Source organism: Perca flavescens, chromosome 9 (assembly GCF_004354835.1).
Source record: "Perca flavescens isolate YP-PL-M2 chromosome 9, PFLA_1.0, whole genome shotgun sequence".
NCBI lineage: Eukaryota > Metazoa > Chordata > Actinopteri > Perciformes > Percidae > Perca > Perca flavescens.
In genome coordinates this window covers 1000020-1022498 of record NC_041339.1, presented here as the reverse complement: position 1 = coordinate 1022498, position 22479 = coordinate 1000020, and the positions used below count along the sequence as shown (strand labels likewise).

The following is a 22479-nucleotide window of genomic DNA, read 5'->3' as shown; positions in this document are numbered from 1 at the left end:
ATACGTACTCCGCAAGTCTAAGCTAAATGTCTCCTGTAGTCAGGTGTGTTCAGCAGTCTGCGATGCAGCAGAGCAGCAAACTGTAGCAACTTGCAGTGTTTCTCTCACAGAAATAGACAGCAGTCAAGCTTGCCGTCCATCACTCGCATCTCCGTGGTCAAACCAGCCGCCGCTAAAGTTGGAGACAGACTCAAGCAGAGCAGAGAGAAGTCTCAGTGACCAGAGCAGACGTAGTAACGTCGCCCGCGAAACAATGTCTGATTATTGAAATGAAATGAGCTGGTTTGACCTTGGAGATGCAAGAAATATGCACTAGTCCAGAACACATGACCTTCTTCCTGTATTTACTTTCATCGCTCCCGCCCCAGAAACATCTAACCAGTAACAAGAGTGAACGTTCTTGCGTGATTTTTACCGTGCGTTCATGGACATCGGAAAAACATTTTCCCGAGTGAAAACGTCACCATTCACGTAACTTCCTGTGGGAATCAGAGGTGGGAAACTTGGACTGGATTTTGCTAACCGAGTTTTTGGTGAGAGTTGGTGACGCGTTGTTGACGACTGACATTTGATGGAGGCGACTTTGGTTCACTGAACATATTTCAGTGACAATAAATTGTTTATTGTGGACAAATGCCCCTGCCAAGAAACATGCACATACATAATATGTTTAAAATTATTCATAAATAGGCCCATGAATGAAAAAAACAACACATTATCTGTTTCTTTTCCTGTTGGTTGTCCTGCAGATAACACAAACAAACACTTGGCGATGTGCTGTTTGGATGCTCGCATAAGAAAACAGCAGCAGATCTTTTGTTAGTGTGGCCTCCATGTTTTCACCCACCTGATGCTCTAGGCTACGCCCAACTGTTGGTGGCAGTCATGCAACAAGTTGTTATGCCAAACGTTACTCAACTTTTGTATTCATAGAAACAGCACAATTTCAAAGTTGCTTGTTTGGTGCATATTTTTCCATGTAGCTCTTAGTCTCGGCCCTCCTTTGCTACCAGATGAGTCTGACCCATGAGTTTGGCTGTGGGTCACGGGGAGCACTGCCCCCCTGGTGGCTTCCTTCCTGTAACATCAACTGAGGAACTCAGCCTACATTGAGCACACACTCTACGGGGTGAGCTAGAGGTCCACACTTTTCCACCATATTTTAAAGAAAATAAAACTGCCATTTGTCACTCATACGGGACCTAAAGTCACGGTGAACGATTGATTACATCATTGCAAACCTATAATCTGCAGCTTAACAGCAGAAAGCAACAGTCGAAAGAAGCATATAGCGCGGCCTTTAAGAGTTAAGTTACCTAAATGTTTGATTAGTGAGGAGAGAAATCCATTCGATCAATGTGTGCCTGAGAATATGATCCAATGTGATATAGATCACCCTCAAAGCATCTAAAATTAAACAACAGCACATCTCCAGGAATAGTATGCGACTCACTGCATGAGGAGTTCCACAAAAGTCAAAATGGAGCAGGACTGGGATGTATTTATAGAAACTATTGTCTATTTAAAATGCTCTATTTAGAGCAGTGCTGTTGGCACTTGGAGAATGTAGGGCTCCATTCATACTTTAATCTGACTGTGACATACAGACTGCACTGTGCCAAAGATCACACAGTGGAGGCAGCCAGGCCTCTGACTAAAGGCCAGTCCTCACAATATCTTTCAAGACAACCAACCAAGATCTGAACAGGAATTCAGATGCTGCTGACTTTGGATCCTTTGAATCACTGACAACTAATAAATATGTTAGTCATTATTTTGGAATTATTATAGTGAACCAGGTCACTTATTGTAAATATTCTACAGTATATTCATTTTTGTCTATATTGTTTAAGTTAAGGGGGGCTCTCTCTAAGCTCTGTACTTCACTGCCACTGCCGTATCACATGCCTGCTCTTGGGGGGATTTTTTTGTGTTTCTGTAAATTAAAAATAGAGTGTGGTCTAGACCTACTCTTTCTGTAAAGTATCCTGAGATAACTTCTGTTAAGATTTGACACTATAAATAAAATTGAATTGAATTAAAATATAATGCAGTATTAGCCTGACAAGCCAGATCCACATCAAGATGTTGGGTCTGAGAACTCACCATTGACAGGGCTCAATCCGAGGGGCGGGATAAACAGTTGTCTTTCAAATTCTCTCTGCACACAATAGGATAGCGCTACAACCAACCAGAGCAACGAAGAAGGTAGGGAAGCTAGCTGATAGATTCAACTTTTGCCGTATCCGGTCGGCAAAACTCCGAACATATCTTACTTTAATAAGAATGACTTCAGTGCCGTTCTTTGTTCTCCAAGTCTTCCAGAGTCGCGGCCAAAGCCGATTCGAAAGGCCGCTGTTCCCAGCAGCAGGAGCCCTAAGCCCGCCCACCGACCCTATACACGATGTGATTAGCCCGGCCAGAATTCAGTTTTTCCAGCTCGCAAGTCAACGGAGAGTTGCTAGACCCCCTGGCTACATTTGCTGCCGCTAGGGTGCGTCTAGATTTCTAGGCTAATGCAGTATAGGTAGAAATGCCAGAACTGTGTTTTGTCCAACCTTTAAACTAAATTCACATGACTGATGATAGATTTAATTAGCATGGATCAAAGAAGATAAAAGAGATACTTCCTAGTGTGATTTAGCACACATTCGGCTTTATTTGAATGTAAATGTTATCTTGGTCTTAGATCTAAAAACAGTATTTTCTGTGGAAGACAATAAATATAGATCTTCCAAAAGTTTTTTTTTTTTTTTAAAAGATTATATTTTTTTGTCATTTTAGGCCTTTATCTGTATAGGACAGATGAAGACATGAAAGGGGGAATGACATGCAGCAAAGAGTCGAACCTGCGGCCACTGCGTCGAGGAGCAAACCCCTATACATGGGTGTACGCTCTAAGAACATTTTTTATTGTAAAACTTGCTGACATCTGTATGTTCAGATTACATTTTACATACTGAAAAATTGACCAATCTACACTTAAGCATTTTAATACTTATATTACCTGTCTTTATATATTTATTCCAATTCGTATTATTCATTCTTCACTGCACACTCACTTTTTAGCATAGGCTTAAGAGTATGCAGAATGTTACTGAGAGAACACAAGAATGTGACAAATAAAACCTTTGAATCTTCAATTATATTTTTATAATGTATCCATTGAAATCCATTGATGCCAACGGCTGTTTTGGTCGTTGGCAGAGGATTTTGTAATGCAAACGTGATGCAAAAAGTGACATATCACCACTGCTAATGTAGTAATGTGTGTCTTAGTGTGGTGTGGGAAGCACACTTCCTAAACAAATGATCTAAATTTCATTATTATGCTCCACTGAACTCTTCTGACATATGTCCCGGAACATAATATGGTCACATCTAGAAAAAAACTATTCTAAAACCACACTTAAATAAATAATATGAGCTAATTTTTCTAACAAAGCCTTCTTTGTCTGCCAGTCAGCTTTTACAGGAGCACTGTTTCACAGTAACAGGAGAAGCTGTGGGAAATCTTAAAGTTGTTTTCTTGTGATACAGTGAGGAAAATGGATGAGTGAGTCTGCCCTCATCCATTTGTGTGTGGTTTCTATTGAATGTACGGGTCATGTAAGCACTTAGAGATCTGTATCTGTGCAGAACAGCCACGTAAATGATTGTTTGTAATGGATGGTCTTGGATGGAACGCTACGAAGAGTAATGCACTGTAATTTGTATTCCACGTATTTATTGCTGTATGCACCACACTGACTGCTGCTGTATAAGAGCGCTAAGATCCGTGTAGAGAGGAGGTCAGGGTCAATGGGTAGGTCCTAAAACACAGGGCTTTTAAGCAGGGGAGTGGAGTTTGTGTTCTGGAAGAAGTTAAGGGGAAAACACAACACTTTCACCCAGGAAACAGGTGTTTGTGTGCCGGGAGTACTACTTAAGGGGACTGGTGTTTAAACCCAAACCACAATCTGATGACAAGTAGTCGTTTTGGTGCCTAACCTACTATCCCTGACCCCTAATCTACTAAACCACTAACCCTAACCCACTAACCCTAACCCTAGCCACAGGACAGTCATTTTTTGTCAGCTAAACTTAACAGCAACCTTCACGGTGCCTTTTTCCCGGCTTACCATAACCTTTACTCTGCTAAATTGAACTGTAAAGGCTGCTAAACTTAATTGTCGTGACTGGTTGCCACGTGACCAACCGGCTATCGCCATAATTTCATAGGATATCATACGAATTGGTGTGCATACATTTTGGTACGATATCATACGAACCCATTCATGAGAATGCATTGCCTGATGTGATAGAAGATCAGATTTTGTCATAAGTTTTTATTATTGTAATTTTGTGCCGGATGCTCCCTCACCTTCCGCTCTCTGTGTGTTGCCGTTCTCAAACTCAACAAACTTCAAGTTAGCAAGCTACACGTGAAAATAATTTGGATTTTGCAATAAGGCAGTCCTACTCGGTTCTTTCAGGGAATGATTTTATTTACAAAGAATATATTTAAGGCATTTACTATGTAACTGGGACGTTTTGGGACCGATTGGTGGGGATTGCTATGGACGTATTGATGGATGGATGGAAGTACACACGGCGACATACTGGTAAGAGCAAATGCTGTTTAACCATGTATCCAGCTAATTTAAATAGCTCACGTTACTGTATTGTGTGAACAGTTAACATCATTAAATATTGTATGTGCTGTTTTCTTTTGCGGCGTGCAAATGTTCCATAAAAGTTTCTCTTCCCAAGACCATTTTGCAGAGCCAGCGTCGCTGTGTCTGCAGCTTAGCTCCGCCCAAGACAATTGATTGGTTTATATTCATGCAAACAACCCAGATAGTTTTTTTGTCCTATCCCAGAATGTATGTGTGTTGTAGCCAGACCTTCCTCCACAGCGCTGTGGAGATAGGGCTGGCAATGCCAGACTACTGCACAAGAAAACTTACTTGGACAAGCAACACAAAGGTGAGATTTATGCTTTATCATGCCTTTTTGTTCTTGGCCATAGCTTATCCACGTTACTTATGACTGTTTATTAATTAATCCGTTAATGGGAATGGAATAACCAAATACATCTCCACCATGTATCACATTATTCAATTTTGTCAAAAATTGTTTAGCATTTCAATAGATAGATATTTTTGTGTGTTTTTATAATGTCTGTTTGGTAACAAAATGTTATGTGATGCTCATGATAAAATAAAACAGTTTAATTACCACTTACATTGGAAAAAGCCATGAAAAAAACATGATCACACTGCAAAGTTAACAGCCGGAGTAATTAGATGGTAAACACATGCTAACAGTATCTGATTGCATGTAATCTGAAAGTGCTGTCTTTTAAGGTTAACCCGTATCTACGGTGAGACTATGTGACTGCTCTGTCTCAGAGTCTACCTTAAAATGTCAAGTGAGGTCCACTTTTGGATTTGTCCCAAGAGCAGCAAATTACACATCACTCCTGGTTACAAAACATCTGGATAACAAAAGACCTGGAGGAGTTTAAAGGGAGGCAGCTGCGAGGAAGCGCAGCAGACGGACTGATTTCTTCAACATGAATCCTGCTCTGTTGGTGTTGGCGTTGTCTTCGCTGGCCACAGTGGCAGCTCAGTCTCACGACCATCATGACATGGGCTGGGTCAACGGCTACCGTCAGAGCTTCAACTTCCAGTGTCCCCACGGAGAGGTCCTCGTGGCCGTCAGGAGCTACTTCAGCGAGACGGACGGCTCGGACCGCCTGTGGACGTTTGAGTGCCAGCCCACGCCTGAGGGTCTGGGGGAGCCCAGTGACTGCTGGTGGGACGACATCAACCGTGCTGGGATGGAGTGGTGGGTCCTCTGTCAGTGATTGATTGAGTGTATTGAAAGTTTAAATACCATGTTAGTTGGACTGATTTGATTTTTAAGAGTGAATTTAAGTTGAATTTCAGCAGTTTTCTCTGTAGGACGACTAGCCTGTAGCACAGAGATGCACAGAATTCACTCAGATGAACTGTGTGTGAGTGAGTGGAGGGAAGGTGCAGAGAGTCGTTGGAGCAGTCCAGTATAACCAAGAGACAGTCAGGAGCCAGTTGTCTGTTATATACGACACTGTACAAATGTCAACCCAAAACCTTGTGAGCTTAGAGCAGGACCTAAAAAGATGCCTGCAAATTCTGTCAGCTGACCTACATTTATCACAGGTGGCAGAAACAAAAGGACTTTAAACTGAATAAGCGGACGTCTAGCATTAATAGAGCATACTAATACATACCAGTGTCCTTAATTAGGTTTTTCTCCCATTTATCTTATTGCAAACATTACACTCATGTCTTAGTTAGCAGGGACTTAACCAGCAGTGATATAAATAAATGCTGCAGAATAATATGCGACTACATTAATAATTCAAAATGCACTGTAAGGAGATCAACATCTGAGTCAGATTACATGTGTACAGTAAGTTTTTTTGGTACACTCTGTGAGCAGTTTTCTACAGCTTCTTTTTCACTCTGGACAGCAGCTTTGTTCATCTTGGCCCAGATGAACATTTTAGAAGAACATTTATCACAGACATATCCATGTGAAAGCCACGTCATAGGCACATCTTTGGCCCATTTCAGAACCAAAGGTTCCAATCAGCAGGACGTAGCCTACAGATCAAAGATAAAAAATGCCTGAATAAACAAGTTATGTGCCTTTACTGTATGTCTAGGCATACTTTGACTAACAACATTTGGTAAAGGTCACTGTTAGCAGACAACAAATACGAGGTCTGTGTGAAGTTTGATGCTGAAACTGTTGTATGAACAAAACCACCCGTGTTGTTGGAATGGAAGTTCTCATCTAGAGCAGTGGATCTCAACCTGGGGGTCAGGACCCCAAGGGGGTCGCAAGATCATTTTTGGGGGTCGCCAGATGGTTGTGGGGAAAAAAATTAAATAATATGACTAGACTAGACTGAGGAATGTTTTTTACATCACTGTGTGAGTTTGGTACATTTCCTGTGTTATATTCAGAGCTTTGTTCACAGAAAGAGGTCTGAAGGCAGGTCAGGGAGAGAGAAAAAGTCACAAACGCATCAACAACCCATAGAGCCTGGAGCACATTGGACAAGGCTAGGTGCTAGCTGCTAAAACTAAAACTAAAACTAAAACTAAAACTAAACTGTCATTTAGCAAAGCATTGTTTGTTGTTAAACTTAGCCAATTGTGTAGTAGGTGGACATTTATCAGCTACTTTACAGAATTAAATCCATAGACTGTATGAAATATGGATGTAGTCTCGTACATCGTCCATAGGTTTCTGAAGAGGAAAAAATGAAGCTCAAACTGGATGTCTCCAGCCATCGCCATCTTGGCAGTGCCTTACATGCCTGCTATACGCTAATCCAAAAATGGGCAAAGAGGTGGATGGAGCTGTGGCGGGCCGAATTAAACCTACAGTCCATGCTACCCACCTGTGCGGACATGCCCTTAATTACGTATAACTTTAAGCCATAATATTAATTAAATGGGTGCAGTTATGAACATGGAAATCATCTGGAGACTAAAACCGTTTTTTTGTACCAGGCTGTAAACATGTTTATTTCTGCAGTAAAGTTGGGCATTTTAACATGGGAGTTGAATTGCTTTTGGAGCCAGCCCCAAGTACCACACAAAAACACCACACAAACTATATTTACAATTGTATAGTTGCGTAACTGTAACTGCTGCGTAGTTAACTGAACTAGCGAGCTTAACCAACAAAACTAACATTAGTTTGCAAATACCCAGTTAGAGTGAGGATAGGTAATATGGAAAATGGTCAACATATTGACCACCTGATAAAATTGTGTTTAATAATCAAATTGAATGACATTTGACAAAATAACGCAACATAACTCCAATAACAAAATGTTAGCTAGGTTAGCATGACTGGATATTTCCCACTAATTCTAAACTGCTTGAATAATTTAAGTTTAATATAATTCTCCATATAATAGAATGTCTGTTCTCTCATTCAGAGGAACAAAGCAGTTCCTCCTGGTCCTCCCTGGCCAGCAACACTGACAGTTCCTGGGAACATGACTTCCTCCTGTGAATCGTAACAAGATTCCTCCAACAGGCCAATGTCCAATGGTGCTTCAGAGACATCACATTGCATTTTATGAACCACGTGTTAAAGCATTTTCCTGGGTTTTGCAACATGTTATTCACAAAAACTAGATAGTAAAAATAGACTATGCAACAATTAATGCCAAAATCTTACATTAACATGTTCCACAAACTTTGAACTAACTGCAAAGAAAGGTTGATCTAATTAAAGGACTTGGATCAAACTTTAATAAACCAGTTTGGAGGGATAATTGTAGCCTTGCAGGATCACATAAACAGCAGCTTGAATCACACAAGTAAACAAATCGCTGACTATATCTGCTTCAGATTACTTGTTCTAGGCAGAAGAGCATTTTTTTTGTGTTCTTCAGATTGATTTCAAGTTAAGCTCGACTGCACCCAGCCCCTGATAAAGACTACAATACTGTGAACTCTATCCCTGCCACGCCTCCTGCCTCTCTTTAACATAGCTGTTTGTTTGAATTACACCAGTTAGGACATTACCCTGCAGGAAAACTACCCCCACTGGCTAAATGGCTGATGGCTGTGCCCATGTTACCATGACAAATGTCACACAAATGTGTGTTGTGGTGACAGGAAAGTGTATGGGCCATAGAAATTGCAATGTCAACAGACCAGTATTTATACTTCATAACAATATAGACAAATTTTTTCTTTGTCTGAAATAATTTTCAGTTTTACCTCTCAAGAAATCCAATTACCTTTTGTTTGAAAGCAGGGAAAAGAATGACTCGGTGATAACAGGAGAGGATGGGGTTTTATTTTAGATCTTTTTCTGTGTCCTTACCTGTTTTTGTTTTTTATACCTGAATGATTCTCATTTGTCTTTGCAGGACTTCAACATGCACTCGCAACGGCCTGGTAGCAGGCGTACAAAGCAAGTACTTTGAATCTGTTCTTGACCGGGAATGGCAGTTCTACTGCTGCTATTACAAACGCCGCTGTCCCTACTCCTGCATGTACGTTCTCAGAGGGCTGTGTTAAAGTAGTAGTTCAACATTTTGGGAAATATGCTTATTCCCTTTTTTCTCAAGAGTTACAGTAGATAGGAAGATTGATACTGTATCTGTTTGTTAAACATGAAGCTGAAGTCAGTGGATGCTTGGCGACTTTCTCGTTAGATTTAGTGACGTTAACAACTTTCACAACCACTAAGTTTTTTGCAAATGATACACGATGATGTCACCAATATACAAATGAGCGTATTAGCAATTTTTGGAGCTTGTGCTAGCTACTTTTATTGGAAAAGAGTTAGCTTGTAAAATACTCAAAGGGGGGTTAACCCAGGCCAGACTATTTATTAGCCTTGAGTTTGCTATTGGAGACTCCAGGAAGTCACTGCTCCTTGCTAAGAAATCATCCTGCACATAACATACACTTACAGTAAACAAGTAAACAAACAATATATAACATGTTGATAAGTGAGTTTATTGTTCCCCCTTTGGACCAAGCCAGGCTAGCTTTGCAAATTTGTGCTAAGCTAACTGTCTCCTGGCTGTAGCTCACTGTACAGACGTGACAGTGGAATCGATCCTCTCATCTAAATCTCAGCAAGAAAGTGAATAATCATATTTCCCAAAATGTAAAATTATCCTTTTAAAGCTTTATATATTTAAACTTAACTCGCCAAAACATAACACAAACTTTTTGTTGCTTTCCACAGGAAGACCAATGACATTCCTGAATACTTCAGAGAGGAGGCGGAAATGGTGATCCCTTCTTATGGCTACTTCATCCGTGGTGCCCAGACCACCTTTAGTGGAGTGCTAAGGTTTGCTCACAACATCTGTTTCCTAATAACTTCTGATCCCATGAAGCAGCAGTCTGGATCTAGAATCTACAAATATACAAAATTGTTGAAATCATTTCATGGCTGCATTGTAAGAAAGGATCTCCGTAGTACAGCCTATGGGACCAGTATTTATTGGCAGACCAAACAAAAACTGAAGAAACATTTTTGTTTGGTCATTTGTGATCCTTGAACTGACACCATTTTGTCTTGTACTCTGTTTCAGAGATCGGCAGTGGAAGTACATCCTGTGCAGAATGACAGACTTTGACTGTGAATTTGAAAATTTATAGACTTGTAATCAGCATTTTGATGTTGTGTTTTTTTAATGAAACATACATATTTACTCTTACATTTAAACAAAAACATAGTACTGGCATTATACATAACTGATATGATTCATGTATTCATTCATGTATTTACTTTTGTTGAATGAATGAACCACAGGCATGCGATGTATGCCTGTATAATCACTGTTTTTTAGTTTAGCATGCAAAAATGACTGCTCATATAAAGATACATGTCATAATAAACATAAACACAGAGGGTCTAAAGGGGATTTGGGCTCGAGCAGATACTTTAGAAAGCTTTGGAAAGGGTTTTAATTCAGAGACCGGAGGAACTGCAAGTCATTTGGCAGCATGTTGTTCCACCAACAAAAGTCAATTATGTGATGCTGTGGTTATGGTGGTAGAAAATACTGCATCAGGCTCTGCTCCAAGATCTCTTAGTTGAGCTGAGTTGATGGTCAAACAAAGTGGTTTTAATTGGACCCTTTTCACGGTTATAAAAGCATTCCGTGAGCTACAGGGTGTGAATGATTAGGATATTGTCTTGGAGGTAACACTTGGAACAATTGTGTATGCGTTGCAAGTAATGAGACACTTCTTTGAGAATCACTGGCAACATGAGCTTTGCATACAATTAAGAGTGTCCCACTTGCTTTCAATTGCATCTCTCCTTAATTAAAGTGTCTTGTTCAGTTTGGCAATTACAGCCATACAGTATATTGTACTGGAACTCATGTAATACTGTTTGGAAATGGGCTTAAAACCATCTATTTCTTTTATTTATTACTTTGTAAAGTCATTTATTTGGTGTGTATCTGGTGTGTTCATCCATTCGACATGATGGAAAAAAAGCATCAAATAACAGAGTATATTATGTTTGAAATGAAATTCAAGAATATGAACTTAAATCTTACGAGTATTGAGATAACTGAAAAACAATAAGCTACACTCGTCGAGTGAAAAGGTTGTGGGAGAAAGGATCATTTAGCTGGTAATCCCTAATGTCAGACCCTTCCAGCAGCATGTTATGGCAATATAAAGCCGTGTTGAGTTTGCCTTCAGCCAAGTTAAGCCCAAATGAGCTGTTGATATCGTCATGACTGACTACATCCTCTGTGTTTTTGGAAGGCTTACACATATAAACAGCAAATCAGTTTTTTTATTCACATGGTAGTTTGTGGAATAGTGGTTGGAGTGGAGAAAAAATTATAAACAAATATATCTCAAGCAACTTGAAGTTATTATTGAAGATTTTCAAAGGAATAGTTTGACATTTTGGGAAAGTTGAAGTTCTGCTACGGAGAGTTAGAAGAGACGAGCGATACTACTCTTATATCTGTCTTTTATATACAGCCAGCAGCCACTTAGTTAATCTTAGAATAAAGACTCAAGGTTAAAATAAAAGCACTTCTAAAGTGAACAGGTTGTATCTTTTTTTTTTTTTAAACATTTTTATTACAAAAAAGAAGAAAAGGAGAAAAATACAAACAACCCAAACAAACAAATCAAGAATATAGAGATATAAATACATATAGGCCTATAGGAAATCATTGCATCACCAAACTTTCAGCTTCAACGGTCAAAACACACTCTTAAACTAAATGTCTCTTATTTAGGCCTATTATTATATGTGTCCATAGTCCATCTAAACCATTATCTCTGCAAAACCCCTGTAAAGCTGAGGCTGCACGTTCCATCATTACCAGTTCTATAAAGTCCTTTAGCCAGTGATGCAAAGAAAAACAATTTGATTTCCTTTTCTTTCCAATTCACTTGAATAATCCTTTTCACAGACAGGAATGTCATTGTTGTTGTTGTATCATGCGTTGTGTTGCCGCAGACTTCAGTCCGTCCACTTTGGCTCACAACAAACACACTTCTGGGCATTAACATAACATATTTTGGACTCCTTTCCAAATGTCTCTTATTTCTGTGTCATAACACAGATGTTGAAGTTCCTCTCTCTCTCTCTCGCTCTCTAACATATTAGGATTCATTTTATTCAGCTTCTGTGGAGTTATATACTGTATGTTTGGTATAAAATCGTCATCTGTATAAGTTTCTATCTAACACATTTTGACAGGTAATTTGTATGTGGCATTATAGTGTCCCATTGTTAGCGATAGCTGTTTTCCCAGAACATTTTCCCATTGTAATGTAACTTTATCCACGCCACTCCAGAGGACACAGATTTAATCTGTAAAGTTTGGATACTGTGCCTCTATTTGTTACAATCTCTTTCAATTCATTATGTGTCTTTATCTGTGCCCAGTACAGTGCCTTGAGATTGGAATTTCTGCAATATAGATTTTAGCTGTAAGTAGACTACTGCAGAAACACAAATCATTAAGGTCAACATTTGCTTTAACCTCATTACAGTAATACGGTTCCCCCATAATGGACATGAAGGCAGCTTTCTAGTAGCAGATTTCTGTTGGATTCTTTTTGCTTTTAACATGAGACGCAAATAATTAGGTTTGGTATGTTTGTAGTGACCTTTGTATAGTCTGGCATTGCCAGACCTTTCTCCACAAGTCTTTACCAGGGTTGGAGGACGAGTCTCGCTCGCCAAACCTATTTCCACAGTGCAGCGGAGTAAGGCCTGGCCCCTCCACACATACAATATTAAATGAAGTTAACTGTTGACACAATACAGTAACGTGAGCTATTTAAATTCGCTGGATATATGGTTAAACATAATTTGCTCTTACCAGTGTATCGCTGTGTGTACTTCATCCACAGCAATCCCACCAGTCAGTCCCAAAACGTCCCAGATAGAGAGGAAATGCTGTAAACATATTCTTAGTAAATCTTTACAATCATTCCCTGAAAGAACCAAGCAGACCTGCCTTATTGCACAATTCAAATTGTCTTCAAAACTTGCCATTTGCAAGCATTTTGCTAGCTCAAAGTTTGTTGTTGTTTCCCAAAACCAAGTTTTACAAGCGAGGGACATCCTTTCAATGAATTGTCGCCGATCCAGAATAGATGACTCCAACAGGCCCTCTTTTGGGTCCACAAACACCAGGTTATTCCTTCTGCTCTGGGATTTCAGGTAGGTGACTTTAGTTTTTAACAATTGCACTTCTTTGGAGAGGTCCCAGGTCATTTTGGTGTGTCTTAGAGGTCCTCTATGTTGCCAATTCGCTGTTCCGCATTCGCCACTTACTTACTTATTCATACTTTCGTTCAGGTCATCAAATTTTTGTTCAAATGATTAATTGATTTCAGCACAATGCTTTCCATCATTTGTTCGTAACTGTTGGCAAGAAAGCAAATTAGCATATTTCCCAACATTTTTAACAATTGGTTTAAGGAACTTGTATGTACTACAAATATATGAAAAAGCATTTTTACCCTCAGGCATAAACATTCTAACCTGACTCCGCCAGATGGATTGCTTCGCATTTGCTCGGCATATCCATCTGGGAACTTTCCGTTGGAGAACTTTTGGGAAGGGGCGGAAATACTGGTTAGCTGATTGGATGAACCATCTGTTTATCACCTATGTTGGTGATAGACGGGCCAAATCAACCAATCAGATCCACGAAGCGTATGAAAATACAACCACAAGCCCGCCCCTGCTGCTGCAGGCAAAGCATAGCTCGTTAGCTCAGCATGCAAGCAACATGTCGGTAAAGGAGATTTGCCGTTTGTGTAACGAGAATTTAGGAATAAAAGGAACCATTTCAGGTTCCCGGACCATATTCCAAAAGAAGGATCCAAGAGAAAAAAAGCATTAGCGAGCGGCTAACAGAATTAGGGCTACCGCTGTCTGATAATACTGGTTAGCTGATTGGATAAACCATCTGTCTATCACCACCTAACCCACCTCAAAACCAACGCTGATTGGCCCGGTCGTTTGGCTAACGGCTCCAAATTTTCTCTGCCTCAAGATGCCAGACTGATCTGGGAGAGGAGAACTGGAGCTCGCCAGATCAGGACGGTCTCACGAGGCTATAAACATTCCTTTTTAGACTTTGGAAATAGTAGTTTGAAAAAGCAATTCCAACTCAAGGTCTGCTTACTTGCTTTTTATATATATATATTATCTCAACCATATCATATAGTATGTACTTTCATGCTTCATTTTTGAGCCATTATAGACGAGAAGTTCTAATAGTGATATGTACGAAATCAGAACAGCTATTGAGCTTGAAAGTCAACAGATCTTTCTTCATGACAACTGGACAAACTCCATTCACTGATGAAGCTCATGTTATGTGGTTGAAGGTTCCAGAAAAAGCGAGTAACTGGACCTTGAGTTGGGATTGTACACTTGAGAGCATACATTTCCTCCAAGTTTCCGACTTCATTGAACAGCTTGAGGACCGAATGCTGTTCCTGTGTACTCGCCAAGTATGAAATGTGTTTTTTCCCCCCAGTACATCATCAAATAAAGGTACTAGAGCACATATGGAAAAATCAAGTGCCTAGCAGCCAATTTGTCCTCTTTCTCATTCCCCTTGTTTGGTACAGGACAAGCAGTGTTTCAGCTGAAGTCTTCAAAGTGCTGTTAAAATCTATTCCAATTTAATGGAGTGAGCTGGGCGAAGGTCAGTCGGCTCGCTGCACCGTCTTGAAAAGAGCTGGGGATTGGGCCAGTAGCTTTCAGCACTGTTTGTTTATGGCAACTGCTGTCCTGGGGCACAGGGCCAAACAGCGCAGCGTGACACAGCTGTCCCCTGAGCCAATGGATGATGGCGGGCCACACGCCTGTGGAGGCCTCTTGCGCTCAGAGACTCATTGTCCCTGTGGTGGAAGCCTCCTTCCTGAGCTGGAAAACACGGGGGGATATATTGTCCCGCTCTATCCTCTTCTTCTTCCAACAAATTTCATTACAGCTGGATGAAAAATAATCCTTTCAAAACAATATTCACTCTCGCTGTAATTAGAGTTCATAGGAGGAGTCACAAACCTTACTGCAATCACGTTTGGAATCTGTGGTTATCCGCCATATAATTAAGAGCTAAGTATACATTTATTGCAATGAAGCCCTAGAGAAAAAAGGGCTTTGACTTGGAAACCTGCTAGCTACTGTTTTGAACATGAGATATTTTGGACTATTTGACATTTAAATAGATCCTAATGCATACTTATTGTCCTCCAAAACGACCAAACCTTATTGGACAAATTAAACATTTTACCTAATGATGGTGCTAGTTAGAAAGTGAAGGGATCACCAAAGTTTTTACAAAACATTTTGAGGAGAAGATGAAAGTTTGTTCCAAGTGGCAACCTCTGATGTTGAAAAATGAAGCCAATGCGGAAGTGCCAAAAACTGCAGTTCATCGAGTGGTCACTTTTGGCTGGCTCCAAAAGAGAGTCAATCCCCATAGACCCTTATGTTAAAATACCCCACTTTACAGCAGAAGTTTACAGCCTGGCATACAAAATGTTTTTGTTCTCTGTAGCTAAGTTCCCCCTTCATTACAACCGTGGGAGGGTTGAATGTTTTTCTCACCCGTTTAAATTATATTCAGGCTTATATTGGCTCCTCAGAAAGTTATGTGTCACTGAGGCTACGTCCATATTTTTATATCTATAATTTGTACCAAATCTCATGGCAAACCATCCAAACTTTTTTGAGACATTCCACTCAAACCACACATATGCCAACGTCATGCCACCCAGTTAGAGAGTAAATGCCGTTGTAGTTTTTGTATGCTCATCAAGTAATCCTTATTTGACTTTGTTAAAATCATGAAGATTTGGGCAATTTTCCGTTGATATGTAAAGTAAACCTTTATTTGTTCAGAAAGACAGATGAAAGTAATGTTGGGAAGCTAGTTTAGCCTCGATGTGACGCCATGACTTTGGCTCTCTATACTTTGATATATGGCTAAATACCTGCAGAACTAATGACATCCCTTCAGCCCCAGCTCTTCTTCGTGTTTCCTGTTAATTTGCAAATGTTAGTATGCAAACATGCTAAACTAAGATGGTGAACATAGTAAACGTTATATCTGCTAAACATATTAGCAATGTTATTGTAAGCCTGCTGATGTGAGCATTTAGCTCAAAGTACCTCACTTAATTACATCAAATATTTTTTGTAATTATCTCAAAATATCTTTATAGTGACTTAAGGGTATTTTACAGTGAAAATATCCTGGCGTAAAAGAATAATACAGTACTCACACTGACTGGAAAACCAGCATTAGAACCTATGCATTCAATTTTACACTGTACAGGTTTTCTAATTATTCTTGACAGTTACTGTACATCCACTTCAGTGCCTATGTTATTATATTAAAACAATATTTAATCATTTAACTGTCAATGTCAAACAGGAGGAAATGCAACTTTATCTCCAGCACACTTCTCTTTCAAAGACAATAACAGGCACTGTGAAGATTTTTCAAACTAAGCCGCTGTTTATTTTCCTGAAATACTGTTTTAATTCAAGTCAAATGCTCTGTTTTCAACCAGTGAAGAAGTGAGGCGCTGTGTTTGTGATGTGGGCAGAGAGAGCCCCAGTGAGGGAGCACCATGGAGTGTGACCCTGACCCAGCCCTGGGGCTGAACAGATAGCCTGTTTATTTTAGGGAGCCTCTGCCCGCTCTCACTGTTCTCACTTGAGGACAAAAACAGCTGCGTCTTTTCATGTCAGACAACAGGGGGTGCAGTGCAGGGCCGAGCCACCAGAACTCAGTTTGACTAACTCTTTCCTACGGATCTGGACAGCTTTTCTAAGAAGATAGCAATGGTGTAAATTCATATATGTACATAATAGAGAATATCAAACCTGTGGAAGCAATTTAAAGGGCCTATTCAATCAAAATATTTTTTTTTATATACAATACACTTGAGGTCAATGGCAATTTGGTGTATAGTGCTTTTAGACATTTGAAAAATTCAACAACATCTGTTTTCACAAACAATGTCTTCATTACTCAGGATAATCCACAGACCTTTCTCAGGAATTTTGATAGGGACTATTTCTTCAGTAGAAAGCAATTCAAGTAAAACAACTACCATATCTGCATGACTAGATACCACTATGGGTAAACAAGAACATATGTTTTCTTGGATTGTTTTGGTTAACCAACCCCCAAGGGCCTGGATTTGGGCTTTTCTGACGATTTAATTGGTTTTGTTCACATTGAAGCTAGACTATGGATGTTTTGCTGAACAACCACACGATAATGGGACAGTCAATTTCCTTTCATTTCTCTTGAGTCAGTTGGTTTAAAGTCATCCTAAGGGGAGCTGACTGAGAGTGGGACGGGACCTCAAGAATGAAACAACAATGTCTCCCGGAGAGGTACAGTGTGTTTCCTTCATGTTTTACTCTTGTAAATGTAGAGAATTAGAGTCAAAAAGTCAGCAAACTGTCGCAGTAATGTCAGTTATACACTCCACTAACATTAGCAATTCTATGCTACTGGTCATACAGTACCTAGTCTGGATCAACGGAAGTTCATTTTCAAGCCTTACATGTCCCTCACCTTCCGCTCTTTTGGTGTTGCTGTTCTCAAAATCCCTTCGCTTTGGGAAACAGCAACAAACTTCAAGTTAGCGAGCTACACACTGAAAATGGCAAGTTTTGAAAAAAATGTTTTGATGGTGCAACAAGGCAGGTCTGCTTGGTTCTTTCAGGAAATGATTGTAAAGATTTACTAAGAATATGTTTACGACATTTCCTCTCTAACTGGTATGTTTTGGGGCTGATTGGCAGAATTGCTGTGGACCAAGTACACATGGCAATATACTGGTAAGAGCAAATGAGGTTTAACCATGTATCAGCTAATTTAAATAGCTCACGTTACTGTAATGTGTGAACAGTAAACGTTATTTAATATTTTATGTGGCCTTTTCCTTTGCGTGTTGCAAATGTTCCACCAAAACAAGTTCCTTCCTGAGACTATTTTGCAGAGCCACCGTCCAGAGCTTAGCGCCGCCCAAGATGATTGTGATTGGTTTAAAGAAATGCAAACAACCCAGAGCGTTTTTTTCCTCCTATCCTAGAATGTATGTGTGGTGTAGCCAGACCTTACTTCACAGCACTGTGGAGATAGGTCTGGCAATGTGGGACTGAGACCAAGTCAGGCTGTAGAAGCAAAACCCCTGAATGTATGGAATTGAGAGAGAGTGTGTTTTATTGCTCATGAACGAAACCTTTTATTTGTAAGAGGACCATTGTGCTATTTCTTCTTTCAAATGTTACACAGTCTCACTTTATTGGCTGCCTTAGGATGACCACCAACATGGGTTTCCATCAACAGGGCTGAGCAGGGCTGACAACTTGACAGCCTACCTCAGTCTACCTGTGCAGTACCCTTTGTACAGAAGCTATAGATCTATATTTGCTGGTGTGAGATTAGCAAATACTGGTTGTTGTCCATGAGAGGGTCCAAGACAAAAAGAAACATGGGTCAAACACAGGTTAATCATGTGGGGTGAGGCCTCTGCCATGATTGTGCTCTACTCCTGCAGATACATTCATATTTAGTCACAATCACATCTAGTCCCTCTCTATGAGAACCACTAAGACACAAAACAACCTTTTTAGCTGATGAGCTGTGATTAATGCTGTGTAATTATTCCCCCTGGATAACAATATTTTGTGGGTTTAAACATGAACAATAAGCTGATGGGAATCTTCCCAGTTGTAGGCTCTTGGGAAAGATTCTTTGCATTGAGGACTCAGGAGGAAGCTCTGCACTTTTGTTTGTACAGTCAACTCGTGCTCCTCCTGTGATCACGAAACGGCGGTGTCAGATTATAGAAGCTGGTTGAGATTTAAGGTGAAGAACAACAGCTTACTCGCTTTTTCCCCTCTGGGTACGTGGAGCAAAAAGTTTGGCATCGTAGGAACAATAAGTGTAAGGTGAGCTCAGTGACCTACTGGTTCCCAGCCTTCCCTTTGGCTTTCTCACTTTCCCTGCTCGATGTGTGCGATGTGCACCTCCAGACAAAAGCATCATTATTGCTCTTGGATTCTTCACTGGCGAATTCCTGGTAGTGAAACAGCATAGAATAAATTAGATGGTTTATGGCCTGTGATGGAGAGATTTGAATGGATAGCCAGAATTGGGCGTTTCCAGTCATTCAGACTCGTGTGACACCACAGTATTTCCAAGGCGGTTTTGTTTCTCTCTCATTAGCTGTGATGAGCTTGTGGCTGCATTTCCTGGAATCCTAGCAATGAAACTAATGGTGCCACAGAGAGCAAAGTCTTTGTTTTTAGAAGGTGTCAGACTTTATTCTGTGATTTTACTGAATCTCCCTGCAGGTGAAAGGTCAGGGCTGTGAGTGTGAAAGATGTACAGAGGCTCGTCAGCGTGTTAATCTGTCTGTTGGCCAGAGGCCCAGGCAGAGAAGAGCAGGACTCAAACAGTATTGGGTTACACAAAACAGGCTCTTCTCACACCATTGAGCACATGCTCGTTTCTTAGTTGTGTGAAAACCAACCGTGATCCAGAGTTTAGACACACTCCTGGAGTTTCTCAGGATATAGAAAGTACATCGCAAGGTGTAAAACAGTGCTCATAGGACACACGTTGACTTGACATGACAAATTTTTTCCCAAAACTGTATACACTTATACACAGCTAATAGAGTTAAATATGTAAATCAAAATGAGAAGCTTTTTTGAATGACTCATTGTTTAAGGTATATTCCCCTCAGAGCTCCCACAGTGTGGTTTGACTAAAAACTAACTACTAGTCTCTCATCTCAACAGGGACGGAGCCAGACGTTGTAAACATTTGGTGCTCAGCCCAAATCTAGGGGGGGTCCAGGTGCATGCTCCATTTATGGCCGCTATGTGCACATTTGAGAATAAAATGTCTAAAACCTTTACATCATTTTGGAAAAGACATGATAGTTGCCAAGGAAATAAATCATCCTATATAACCTATATCCTTTTTTACATCTAACTGTTCTCCAACTGTCTTCATCATTCTGAAACCAGAGCACAACAAATGTTGACAAAAAAGACAAAAATGTACTATTATGATATATATAAATATTACTATTTAATAATGTAGCCTATAGTAGGTAGGTTAGGAGTTTGGAGTTTCGTAAACAGCAGCAGAGGGGAAACAACATCAAGTTGAAGTTATTTTAAAACCCTCATGAGAAAATATGTGGGTCTCCACCCCTGCAGCACCCCCAGCCACCAAAGAGCACAGCACATTTTAAGGCTTGTCGAGTAACTAGCTCACCTACTGTATTTCAGCCAATGCGCTGTAAAAACCTGTAAAATGTCTGTTGCTCTTAGCCAGCCAGACAACAAAGCCATGATTGTGAGCTCTTACATCATTATCCTTCATTCACGGCCTCTGTGCTGCAAAGCTCAGTTTCCTTGGCAAACTGTGCTGAGTGCCAGTGTCATCCATGTTGGACTTTCCCCCCTCTGTGTTCACTGCAGTTAAATCACACCACTGGAAAACACTGAGTTATGGCCCAACATTTATCTCACTTTTATTATCAGATTCAGATTCAGATTCACTTTTATTAGCCATTAGTTTATGGATAAAACTTTGAGACACATTTTCATCTACAGATGTTCTAATCGGCATATTTACAGCTGGCACAGAGATTCTCCTCAGGCCATGAGAAATGAAAAAGTGCTCTAGTGCCAGAAGCAAGCCATTGCAAGCTTTTTATTACGGTGTCTGGCCTTGGACACAGCGAGAGCAAGACAATGAAAGATAAGGCAGTCTCCATTTGCTCGGTTCCCCAGCTGTGTTTGTCCTTAGATAGTCAGACACCTTTATCTTGCCAAGGAGTCTGGGTTAGACACAAGATCTTTCTGACTGCCAGTTCAGAGCCATTAGTGTAACAGGACAGACAGTAGTAGTACAAATCTAGACCTCAAATCAAGATTACAAATATACTGTAGACCTCAGGCCGATAATATCCTTTAATATCCTGATTAGTGCAAGTGGGTTCCAAACTTTTTTTGTCCTGGGTACCCCCACAGCGCTTTCAGATGAACTTGCGTCCCCCCCCTTAATCGTTTCCCAATGTACAGTATGTTTCAAATGTATAACATTATTCATCATATAATATATTATTGGATATTATTTCATACAATTAAACTTTCAATATTTAGATTGGTTTACAATCGTTCTAGGCTACTAATTTTGGAGCGACGCTGAATGTTTTAACCATTTATCCTTACGTTACTTTAAGCCAATACTTTTACCTAACTATTTCAACCGTTAGCTAACTATTCAACTTAAAGCTATTTTAATTTCATTAATTTAGCTAATCATTTGAACTGTTTAGTCTTTTCTTTTAACTAGGTTTTCTCAACTCTTCCATACACATCATGTTCTGAAGTGCATTTTGCAGTAAATAAGAACTTTCTTTAGTCAAAGCAAAAGTTTTACATTTTGGTAAATATGCTTATTTGTCTTCTGAGAGAGAGTTAGATGACAAGGTTGATACCAATCACATCTCTGTGTGAAATGTAAGACTACCAGCAGCCAGTTAGCTTAGCTCAGCATAAAGTCTGGAAATAGCTAACAGCTAGCCTGTCAAAAACAAATACAATAGCCTACTCTTGTTCTTTTCAGTAAGGGTTTTAAGTAAAAAATGCTCAGTGTTATGGAGTCTACGTTAACAAATAGAGGCTTTTTATATCAGGACAGTTAAAATGATCTCGAGTCCACAACGCCTAGGCGATCCTGATCATTTTATATTTAGGTCAAAACTCTGGTTTTAGGGTAAACAGAAGATGATTTGTTCATGAACTCTTTTGTGTGTACAGTCAATACTGGCTTGCTTCAACTGAGAGTGGAAAAAGATTCAACAGCAAATATACAACCAAATGGCCAATCATGTGGGTAGTAGGGGTTCAGATCAGATCTCTGGTCCGCAACGCCACGGGCTGTTTACTCTCTAATGTCAAGGATAGAGAAGGAAAACATTAGAATTATTACAATATTGTTAACCAAATGCCTCATTATCGATATTTTGACGTTACTGTGTGGTTGACTATTAGTTCTTTCACAAAATATTAACACAATGAGAGTTTTGATGAATAATCATTAATAATGTGGACATTATGACGTGGGTAAAGGCAAATAACAGAACAGCTAGAAAAGTATGGTAAATTCAGAAAATTGTGCAAAAAAAGTGCAACAACAACACAAGGCTGAATGAATATAGGGGAAACACAATGTCTATTTTGCATTATTTTTGGACTGTGGCCAGTGGCCTGTACAGTAAAGGGGAAACACTAGATATGTTGCCCAGCCCTAACTCCTTCAAGCTTGAAGCCTTTCTTATAGCAGAACTCTATGCGCCTTGGATTTCCCTCCTCTTTGCATACACTTGAAACCCTTGA

At 39.9% G+C, this 22479-nt stretch overlaps 1 protein-coding gene across 3 annotated transcripts; it reads left to right on the top strand.

Moving 5' to 3' along the window:
* Nucleotides 1-4880: 4880 nt before the first annotated feature.
* dpt (dermatopontin) lies at nt 4881-11402 on the top strand. Of its 3 annotated transcripts, none has more exons than XM_028587519.1 (5): nt 4881-4968; nt 5349-5832; nt 8930-9055; nt 9760-9867; nt 10112-11402. In XM_028587519.1, exons 2-5 carry the CDS (start codon nt 5558-5560, stop codon nt 10176-10178), a joined length of 576 nt encoding a protein of 191 aa, XP_028443320.1. In that variant the 5' UTR covers nt 4881-4968; nt 5349-5557; the 3' UTR covers nt 10179-11402. The 3 variants fall into 3 exon arrangements, with proteins under 3 accessions (XP_028443320.1, XP_028443321.1, XP_028443319.1); XM_028587520.1 differs by having other exon boundaries at nt 4917-4968; nt 5448-5832; XM_028587518.1 differs by lacking the exon at nt 4881-4968 and having other exon boundaries at nt 5135-5832.
* Nucleotides 11403-22479: the final 11077 nt, after the last annotated feature.

Excerpts from the sequence above, each read along its gene's own strand:
- dpt (XM_028587519.1), top strand. The coding sequence starts at position 5,558 with ATGAATCCTGCTCTGTTGGTGTTGGCGTTGTCTTCGCTGGCCACAGTG. Across the intron at positions 9,056-9,759 it reads CGCTGTCCCTACTCCTGCAT|GAAGACCAATGACATTCCTG; the intron begins GTACGTTCTCAG and ends TGCTTTCCACAG. Across the intron at positions 9,868-10,111 it reads ACCTTTAGTGGAGTGCTAAG|AGATCGGCAGTGGAAGTACA; the intron begins GTTTGCTCACAA and ends ACTCTGTTTCAG.